The 10913-nt window shown below is 32.2% G+C and overlaps 1 protein-coding gene across 4 annotated transcripts; it reads right to left on the bottom strand.

The window, feature by feature from the left end:
* Positions 1–2115: 2115 nt before the first annotated feature.
* On the bottom strand, positions 2116–5150 carry LOC129301978 (alpha N-terminal protein methyltransferase 1-like). 4 transcript variants are annotated; one of them, XM_054940628.1, is made up of 4 exons: positions 4993–5150; positions 3685–3804; positions 2772–2873; positions 2116–2416 (listed from the first exon to the last, which is right to left on the bottom strand). In XM_054940628.1, exons 1-4 carry the CDS (start codon positions 5056–5058, stop codon positions 2321–2323), a joined length of 384 nt encoding a protein of 127 aa, XP_054796603.1. In that variant the 5' UTR covers positions 5059–5150; the 3' UTR covers positions 2116–2320. The 4 variants fall into 4 exon arrangements, with proteins under 4 accessions (XP_054796603.1, XP_054796604.1, XP_054796602.1 ...); XM_054940627.1 differs by lacking the exon at positions 2116–2416 and adding an exon at positions 3061–3301 and having other exon boundaries at positions 2424–2873; XM_054940629.1 differs by lacking the exon at positions 2772–2873.
* Between the last annotated feature and the right edge of the window lie 5763 nt (positions 5151–10913).

Here is a 10913-nt window from a genome sequence, read left to right as displayed (position 1 = left end):
AATTTGAGTGTCAAATATATATATATATATATATATCAAAGATAATAATACTGAAATTTTAAAGTATCAGCGATTCATGCAAGATCCAAGCAAGATGAAGCCCTTTAGGCTTCCATATGAACCAGCACTAATTTATCTTTATTTTAAAAATATGCAATCCACATCTAGCAAAGAGTTCTTTAAAGTATAGATCAAATCTTGCAATGCTTTGATCGTCATTCTCAAGCACAAATCCTGGAAAGGATGAAAACAAAGATACATCCAAACAGTAAAGCCAGTCCCTACAAGATCTTAATTATAGACAGCTAAACCAAGGGAAAAATGCATGCATATTGTGTGCGTGTGTTTTATTGAGGGATGATGTTTAATACTTTAATTTGAGAGGTTGAGCATGGGGTAAAACTTTCAAACAATTATCAATCTACACAGATTGAAAAAAACCATTGTACAGAATTTAGAGATTGAATAAGATACAAAACAAATGTAAAAAAGCTATTTTATTCATGAGCTATAAATAGTGTAGCTCTTTTCTCAAATTCTATGCTTTGCATGGGACACTCGCAAGTTTTAATTATGTGGTTATCTTGATCAGGTCTAGTGAAAATGACATGTTAATTTGTAAATCATGGAATGTAAAACTAGACCAGCCAATCATGGTAACCTAGTGAACTAGTCACTTGGCCGGTTTGGTTGATGAAGTAAACCAAGGGTATGATATGACCTAGATTAATCTAGATAACTCGTTCAACCCAACGGGTTAGGTGGGTTGAACAAGTCTTTTTTCCCACCTGGCCCCCAAAACAACATCATTTGGGGTTTTAAAAAGGAAAAAAGCAGCTGCATCTTAGCCTCTAAAATCGACAAATACGGCTTGGCTTCTACCCTGAACAAAACCCCAAATTCAGAAATGTTCTTCCGTTTGCTGCTGCTTCTGTCTCTGTCTCTTGGCCTCTAAAATCAATGCCATCTCTAAAGACTCATGGGTGTTCGCTGCTGCAGTGCTGCTTGTGCGTCTGTCTCTCTGAAATCAATCTCATCTCTTTGTTGTTGTCTCTATATCTGACTTCCAAATCCTGTCATCTGCTGCTCGCCCCTCATTCAACTCCATCATCGTGCTCCTCCCATATTTCACTGAGTCATTGATCATTTTTGCTAAAAATCACTCTGATAATAATAATGTTATTCCGCTCGATTTCTGCTTATGTGTGACCAAGCTTTGTTTGGATCAAACTTCAATTAATCTGGGAATCTATTTGGATCTAACTTTTGCATTGCATTTGTCTCTCTTTAGTTTCTTTATTGTCTTTTATCTTTATGTTTTCAAGCTTTTTTCGTTCGCACTGTGGGATTGCTGATTGGATTGTTTGCTCGGATTAGTTCAATGATACTTAAAATTATTTTAGCTTGCAAAACAAAGTCTTAGTCATTGAACATGGATAACGGAAGTAATCTCAATAGTGATAGAAATGAGAATCATGGCCCCAATTCTAATAATCCCCCTTCTAGTCTAATGGTAATAACTCAACATCTAGGGCCTAATCGGTTCATGGGAAAACTAATCCTACATGGGCACATGTTGCCTTTAAAAAAGAGGGAAAACAAAATGTGTATCAAGCTATCGAGGAGGTGAGATAAATAGATTGAAGCAACATCTTCCCGGTGTCATTGGTCAAGTAGTTTCTTATATGAAAGTTCCTCATGATGTATGTCATAGGATGATAGTCTTTGCAAGTTGGGAAAAAAAGGAAGCTTGTTGATATAAGAACACATCAGAGAACTTGAAACTAATAATAAAAGTCCAACTCCAATTAAGACAGTCCCTAGGAGAAGTGTGCCAATAAGAGGATTTGAATTAAGTTAATGATGATTTTGATGTTGGTGCTTATTAGTTTTAGACTTTTTATAAGGATGATAGCTTATTCTGAATGTTGTTGTATTTTATTATTGTTAGAATTACTTTTGTATCTTGTATGAGACATATGGATGAATGTTTTGAAGATTAATATCTTTTTATTTAAATTATATTATTTTTATCATGACCGGTCTAGCTCTAGTTTGACCCTTAGTTCAACCCTTGACCTTTGTTGTAAAACTATTTTATTTTGCAGCACTGTCTTATAAGTAAACTCAAATATATTGATCCAATCCAAATATAAAATGGGTTATTTCTAGGGCTCCACCCTCCGTATATGAGGACTTGCAGGAGCAGAATAATGAGAAGTTAAAAGACTAGTAATTTTCAAGTCTAAGGCTCCGAATTCCCAAAATGCTGGCCAAGCTGAAAATTCTTTTAGTTCATGAAGTGCATGAAATAATATAATCAACACAGTCGGAAAGATAAATTAGCAACAAGAGCATAATGCCCTTTCTTGCTATTCTCCTTAAGGACAACAAAACCACCTGGTTTGAGGCCAACCTACAAATGACATTTTTCAGTTCCATCAGAAAATGAGCACGTAATGATACTTAGTAATACACAAACACATTCAAATTTAAAAGGTTAGGGATTAGTTTGTCTTTGTTGGGATATTGATGGACTGCAACATACTTCAATACCAAAGTCTGGAATTCAGATTCCCCCCCCCCCAAAAAAAAAAAAAAAAAGAAGTCTAGAATTCAGAATTAAGACTACTATTAAGTTTCTCTCCACCCTTTCTATCTATACTATATATACTCCCATTCTTGAATGAAAAGGGGGAAGAATCTCCCTCCCCTTCAGTAATATCATCCCATGCCATATTGACTATTAATTCAAATAAAGCATAATTTACTATTGCCCTTTTGAAAAAAGACACAAAGTCTTCGTCTGTAAGATGACCAATGCACCACTGGATCCATATTATATCATGTATTTGAGTATCTGGTGTAAAATCCTAAAACGGAAGCAAGAAATCTCAATAAGTGAAGGCAAGTAACATAACCAAGTAATGGTATTAGAGAAGGCCTAAATGAGAAATTAAAGGCAACTGATGGCATTCAACAGCAAAAAAGGGGTGTCAGCCCTCAAAATTCCCCACCAACCAGTTGAGAGTTGCCCCAAAAAAGAAAAAAAAAATCTACCTTATCACTTAAGTTTTTTTTTTTTTGGATGGTTATACGTAGGTCATCTGCTATGTTGGGCTGCAGTCAAGGATGCATGGATGTGCTTTGCCATTCCCATTTGTGGTTTGCAAGTTTGTTTGCTGTTCTGTTGGTCATGTTCCATTCCTTTTCTGCTGTTACTGCACTCAGTTGTTACACCATTTTTAGTGCATGCATAGCTTTCATATTTTTCATCCTCTTCCATTTCCTCCTCTTTGTTCTATTCCATGGTACCATAAATACTCTATAACTTGCATTTTATTTTAGGGCATTAAAGGTGGGCAGAAACTGACCAAAACAACATCATTTTGTATCCTCAGCACTTTGACATAGTTTTATGTCATTTCAAAATGCTTCAGCATGTTTCAAAATACCTTTAGCTAGGGCAAGTCAAATAGCAATGCGAAAAGGAAGTGTCAGTGTGTATTCCTGACATTATCTTCAAGGATTCCCACTGATAAAATGAAAATAACCAAAAATATTTGGTTTTAAAAGAAGCAGCACGAGAAAATATTGAAAAACATGATTTTGAATTTACTACCTAATAAAGGAAAGTCACTCACTACATTCGCATACAAGTGAATTAGACATCTAACAGTGTACCTGAAGAGGCACACAATAAAAGTTAACTGCTTTGTGGATATCTGAATCCATCTGATTTCCAGAAGTCAAAGTTTCACGTACAGCCTCTACGAAATGAGATACTGGCTCAAGGAGGTCAATCTGAAATTTAAATTGGGGAAACCAGAGAAAATAAAAAATTTTACTGACTTAAAAGATCATTATAACATCTAGGATGAATTTAAAACTAGTAGATATCAATTAAATATACAAAAAAAAAAAATTGCAGTGAAATATATTAGAGGCAGTACAAGACAACTTAATGATAACATTTTGAAAAACTAGCATGCATGTCTCACCCAGGATTCATTGATACAAATATTACAAGATGATACAACAAATTCAGAGAAGTTCATGAAACTGATACAATAGTGTACTATTACTTATTAATATAATAATAAAATTATGAGAAAATTAATCTTTTAGTCCTTCACTACTTCAAGTGTTAATTTGATTATGACTCAGTCCCTCAAATATGAATGCGATTCAGCCATTAAAGTTTTGACTCACAACTCAATTCTCAATCTTTCCAACATTTTATAATTTTGTCCTTGTCATTCAAAACTCACATCTAAGTTATCCTATGTGGCAAAAATCGTTAATAACACTGTTGAAATTGTTGACATTGGCTTCCACCTCAGCTGCATGTGGCTTATATATATATATATATATATATTTATTTAAAAGGCTAGTGCTGTAGAGGACGGACAAAGAGGAAGGTCAGGAAAGTTTGAACTTTGAAGTGATCATGCAAGGTTTAAATGTTGAAGCATTAATTGCTTACTAATCGGTTACCCCTGTGACTGATTAGCAAAGCTTCACAAGGAAATGAACCAATAATGAGGTTACAATTAAACGAAGGATGGGGAACAGTCTTGAAGAAGAATCCAAGAGCATAAAATAGATCAAGGGAGAAGAATAGAAATGTATAAGAATGGATTGACACAGAAGAAAAGAAGAGCAGAAGGAAACTTGAAAGGTGAGAAGGAATCAAAACAAGCTCGTGAATGGCAATCCAGTTTGACGGGAGAACGAAACCCACATCTGGAATGATGAACGAGATCAACGGAGAAGGAAGCCTAGATCCATGTAGAAGGACTGGACTGGATCTCTCACAAATTCAATTAAAAAAAAAAGATCCAGAAGAAAAAAAGGAAAAATAAAGCTTTCCAATGAGCCATATCGATTTGCGATATATTGATCTGCCATTTTGTTTGTTTATCAGCAGTTGTGGTTTCTGACAGGGAAGAACAAAGAAGGTAAATGATGAGAATGGAGGAGAAAGTTCACCAGAAACGGTAGAGATCCCCAGCCTGTCGGCCGCTTGTCACTGATCTCGTTTGTTTCCTCGGCCATCTCGCTCTTGGTCGTTCTTATTGGTCTCGCTCATTGCCTTCTTCTTTTTGGGGCAATCTCCATACATGCTCCCCCCCCCCCCCCTTCTGATGTGGAGTCTGGAGTCTTACATGGAGCAGAGTTGGGGCAATTTTAATTTTGCTAAGGATCATTCGTGCCACATCAGATTACTCGAGAAAGAACAAAAATAATTTATTAACGGTAGTTTTGCACGTGTGAAAGTATGAATCATAGTTAAAAAAACTGAATTTTAAATAAATTAAAATATGAAGAAATAAACTGTTATTTTTTCCTAAAATTATATATGCATTGAAAAATAATACTTCAGAATAAGGGGATAGCTTACGTGCACAGTCCTCAAAAAGCATATCAAATGTGGACCTGTTCAACTTTATTTGATAATCTTTTCATTTGTCGCGGCGACAATCTAAACTGCAACGCTGTTAAAGACTAGACACCATCATTTTGTATGATGGTGTAGAAAGACTAGACACTATCACATTCCATTCTAACCAAGGACACCATAGGATACAGCCCCCCCCCCCTCCCAAAAAAAAAAAAAAAGGAAAAAAGCTTTATATCCCTTCCACTGGCCAAAACAAGTGTACATGATAGTTTAAACAAGAAAAGCAAAGTAAAATAAAATAAAAAATTAGAACTCTCAGAGAGGACTTTTCAGGAAAGCCTCACTATCATTTACATGAGGTTCGTTCACATTTGCAAATCCTCCCAATACGCCGTCCATTGACGCCTCCACACCCTATTCTAACAAACAAAAAATAATGCTTAGGAGACGCTATTATTGCATTATCAAGTGAAACCAGACAACTTGTCACTGCTAGTATTCATTGCTTGTTTCCTTCCACAATTCCTTAGCTTATCCTCGACTGACTAAAAATTCTCCCCTTCCCCACAAGTATATGTTACTTCTTTAATTTCTTGAGGCAGACAGAGACCTACAGCAAACAATTTCAATCACAAAATCGGAGAGCGACTGAACCCAACGTTGGAACTTATACTACGTTTGGAAGATTTTTTTTTTTTTTTAAGGAATAGAATAGAGTGAGATGGCTAAAAAATTTAAGTCATTGTTTGTGAATTTATTTATAGAAGGAGATGAAATGACGAGGAAGGACCTTTAAAACCTTTCTGTGCCATTCATAACTCAATTTTTTTTTGTTTCCTTAAATTGGAGGGTTAAAGATGAAGTGATATAATATAATTATTTCATTTACAAGATTACCCCCAGTTTCTTATCCTAATATAAAAAAAATCTTATCTATTATTTTCTTTTTTCATCCATCTCTCTCACCTCCCACTAGAGCTACACATGAGCAAGGTTGGATTGGGCATCACTCCTGCTTGATGTCTAGCCCGATATGCAGTTGGGCATTAGGCTGGCTTGATTGACTCAAAAATATTTTTACAAGTATTTTTTTAAAAAAATATATAAAAAAGTTTTCCTTAAAAATATTATTATTATTATTTAAAATATATTCTTCATAAAACTAATATTAAAACCAAAAGTAATTTTTTAAAAGTTTAAATGAACAACATTTGCTAATTATTTCTATATAATAATAAGTTAAAAATAAATTTTAAATTTTGAAAGAGATTTAAAAATTGTAATGATAACAAATGTCTAAAAGATCATAAAAATAATATAATTCATGATAAATTTTAACAAAACAATAAATCTATAACATAAATATTATTCACCAAAAATTAAAAAAAAAACTTGCACATAAAACCCTGCCTAGCCTAGCTTGATGTGCCTGAATGCTTTGTGCAAGGCTGGCTGATGGGCATTCAAGCATAGCATATAGCTTTACCTTCTACCACATCTCTCTTGCTCTTGTCATCTCTCCCCCCCTTCAACACTACATCTCTATAGTGTTTTCCTTTTGTGCAATAAGTATGTTTGCTTGAGTAGCTCTGTTACTTGCTTTCTCTTTTTATTATTAATTTTTAAGTATCTTGTTTAACTATTAATCTTAATTATTATTATTATTTTGTTGGACAAATATCATAATTATTTAATGGGCACTATTATATGGGAAAATAGTGATGACGGACCACTAGAGAAAGTTTATATTAATCAATGACTAGTTGTTGTGAAAATTCAAAAAAAAAAAAGTTTGAATGGACTATTATTAATTTAAAATAAATTATTATTAAAACTTGAATAGATACTTGTTGGTAAAAGACTAACCCGAATTAACAAGTATCCATTTAAGTTTTAATAATAAGTAATCATTGACTGATATAAATTTTCTTCAACGGTCCTTAAATGATATTTTCCCTTATTATTTTCTTTAAATTTAGTTATATGGGTAATATTAGAAGGAAAATATTTTAATCCATTTTGTTTCATCCATTTTATGATAACTCTCAAACAATAATCATATAAAACCATTCCTTCCCATCATAAAAGTCCCAAATAATAAAAAATTTTGTTTTATTCTGCTTAATTTCACTTCATTCCATGCCATTTCAGTAATGATCATTCTTTTAAAATTACTCCTAAACACACTTTTAATTTGGGGAGTATAGATATGAGAATTGGAGAGCACACACGGTACCTCCCAATTGCCAATTCCATGACGATACCACTCAGTTTTCTTGTCGGGATCACCTGCTTGTTACCGCCACATCTAATCTGCGGTCTTGAAGTCATGACCATTGGAATCTAAGCCGCCGGCGTCCATACGGGTTTCAGCACAAATTTGGAGAGAAAGGAACAGGAATCCACCAAAGCTTGTCTTGCGCTATAATGGAAACCCCAGAGTCTCCTAGTTTCGCGACTTGAGAGATGCGGGTAGACCAGAGATGGTTTGGATTAACGTTCGCATAACTACATTCTATACAAACTACAGTTTGCAAGTCAAAGTTGGGATGAAATTAAGTTGTGAGAATCGCACTGTAGGCCTTAAAATGACAGAAAATTGCAGTTTGACCTAAGGGTTTTTGTTGCAATTTTTCTTGAGAGTGAAAGTATAATTTTAACCTTGTATGATTTGAAGATTTAAAACTTATGCAAAACCCTTGTTCACAAAGCACAACACGATACTCATGAATTATTAACACAATATTCACGTGCGTCTAGTCGATATGTAATTAAAATATACAAGTCACATAGAGCATGTACAAACATAATGTCTATAGATGTACAACACAATGTTCATGAATTCTCAACATAGTATTCATGCTTGCCTAGTTGATTTATAGGTTAATTAAAATATATAAGTCATATAGAGTATGTACAATACAATATCCATAGATACACCACACGATATTTATAAATTCTCAATACAATGTTCATAAATTTTTAATATAATGTCCATGTATGTCCATGCATGGACATTTAGTTGAGAATGCATGAACATTGTGTTATGCACCCATAAACATTATGTTATACATACTTTACGTGACTTATATATTTTAATTAACCTATAGATTAACTGAGCAAACATGGATATTGCATTGAAAATTCATGAACATAGTATTGTGCACTCATGGACATTGTATTATATATGCTCTACATGACTTATATATTTTAGTTAACCTATAGATCAATTGAACACATATGGACATTGTGTTAAGAATTTATAAACATCATATTGTGCATTCATGGACATTGTGTTGTACGTGGCATGACTTGTATAGTTTAGTTAACCTATAGATCAATTGGCCACATATGGTTAATTAACTTATAGATTAACTAGATATGCATGGACATTGTATTGAGAATTCATGAACATTATGTTATGCACCTATGAATACTACGTTGTACATGCTCTGCTTGACTTATATATTTTAATTAACCTATAACTTAATGACCACATATAGAAATTGTGTAAAGAATTCATTAACATTGTGTTATACACCCATAGACATTGTGTTATATAAACTCTGAATTTTTAAATTACATAAAGACAAAATTATACTTTTACTCGCAAGAAAAATTGCAACAAAGGCCTTTAGGCTTATAGTGCATTATCAAAAATTTTTGGGCCTACAGTACAATTTTCTCTATTTTTAAGGCTTGCAGTGCGTTTCTTCTAATTAAGTTATTGTTATATAATTTGTGTTTGAATATGTTTCTCTTAAAAATCAATTTGACAAATTAAAATTTATTTATATGATATAATTAAAAAGCATGTTTAAATATATAATAATTAAAAATAATATGGACTAGTAAAAATACCTAAAAAAGAATACAAGTTGTCGTCACTTACATACATACATACATACATACATAAGTATACAATTTGATAAATTTAAGAAAATATTAAAATTATAGTTGTAATTATTGTGAATATTGCATTTTGTTCAAGCTACCAAATGTAAATTAAAATTAAAAAAGCATAATAAAATTAAATAAATGAAATAAATAAAAAAAGGAACAAAAAGAGTTTTTTTGATTTAAAAAATTAAATATTATTCAAACTACCAAATGTAAATTTTTATGATTTAATTATTCTGAATATTGCATTTTGTTCAAGCTACCAAATGTAAATTAAAATTAAAAAAGCATAATAAAATTAAATAAATGAAATAAATAAAAAAAGGAACAAAAAGAGTTTTTGTGATTTAAAAAAAATTAATATTCCCTTTTTATCAACCCCAAATCTCCTCAATTAATTATGTTCCCATTAAATTTAACTTAATTAAGGCTAAAATCAAATGAAAATTATTAATGATTTAATTTGATATAATTATGATTGATTGGGTTATCAAATGGGAGAAAAACCCTAATTTGATCTATAAAAATGAGAGCAAGAAAGGAGGGAGCAGATAGAAAAATTGAGGAGTAAAAGGCGTGGGCACAAAGTTGGAGAGCTGAAGGGATAGTGGATTAAAGTACAGAATAGTCCCCGGGTATGTTATTCTCATTTACACATTCTTATTCATTTATAATACTCTATTATCCCATCTGCCACCATTTCATATCCAATTACCATGACTAACTCCCCCCCCCCCCCAAAAAAAAAAAAAAACTCTCTCAACGAGAAATGATTATGCATGAGTAAGGCTGCAAAGTCTTCAAGGTATTGTGTAGTGTATGAATTCATTGTGCGTAGAGCCCTAGACATGGGTTACATCTTGTGTATAGTTTGTTTCTTAGTTATGATTATTTTAAAATAAAAAAAAATCTGGAAGTGGCCACATGGATTTGTCTTTGTGCTAAACTCTCATTAATTGGCATTGAGCTTTTTTTTTTTTTGCCTTTTTATCCTTTGATGGCCATTGTTCATAATAAATTTCCAAGAGAATACTCATGCATTTACATATTTAATAGGATGGGAATACAATTACTTTTTCCTAGATCCCTTCTTGCTTCATTGTGTTGTCAAAAACAAAAGAAAAAAAAACTGTAGATATTAAATTAATTTGTGATTATAATCTTATTAATTTTCCATGAGGAGTATTAAATCACCATGGATATTTAAAAAGCTTCAAATGAGATACCGTAAATGATACTAAGTCATTACAAGTAAAAATAATAATAATATTATTGGCATGTTTTAGGTTATGCCATAAGTAATACTAAGTCATTATGGATCCCTAAAAGCATCAATTAAGATATTGTGAATGGTACTAAGTCATTGTAGGTAACAAATTTTATATTAAAATTTCATAACTAAATTATTCACTTTCAAAATTTCTTTAGAGTTTATCATGAGTGATACTAAATTACCATAGATTTCAATATTGGTTAGATTTTTCCCTTTCCACATTATTAAAAATTAATAAAAATAACAAAACTTTTAACATATTTTAGGCTATACCATAAGTGATACTAAATCACCATGAATCCCTAAAAATATTGATTAGGATACCATTAATAACAC

Source organism: Prosopis cineraria, unplaced genomic scaffold (genome assembly GCF_029017545.1).
Source record: "Prosopis cineraria cultivar Desert tree isolate PC_DT_omini unplaced genomic scaffold, ASM2901754v1 PC2, whole genome shotgun sequence".
Classification (NCBI taxonomy): domain Eukaryota; kingdom Viridiplantae; phylum Streptophyta; class Magnoliopsida; order Fabales; family Fabaceae; genus Prosopis; species Prosopis cineraria.
Note: the sequence above shows the minus strand (reverse complement) of the source record. Positions and strands in the feature narration are given on the sequence as shown.

What these genes read in the sequence shown, in the direction of transcription:
- LOC129301978 (XM_054940626.1), bottom strand. Translation starts at nt 5,058, where the DNA reads ATGGCCGAGGAAACAAACGAGATCAGTGACAAGCGGCCGACAGGCTGG. An exon ending in GGGGATCTCTACCGTTTCTG is followed by an intron (nt 3,805 to 4,992) that starts GTGAACTTTCTC and finishes TTTAAATTTCAG; the next exon opens with ATTGACCTCCTTGAGCCAGT. An exon ending in TTTATTGTGTGCCTCTTCAG is followed by an intron (nt 2,874 to 3,684) that starts GTACACTGTTAG and finishes CTTCCGTTTTAG; the next exon opens with GATTTTACACCAGATACTCA.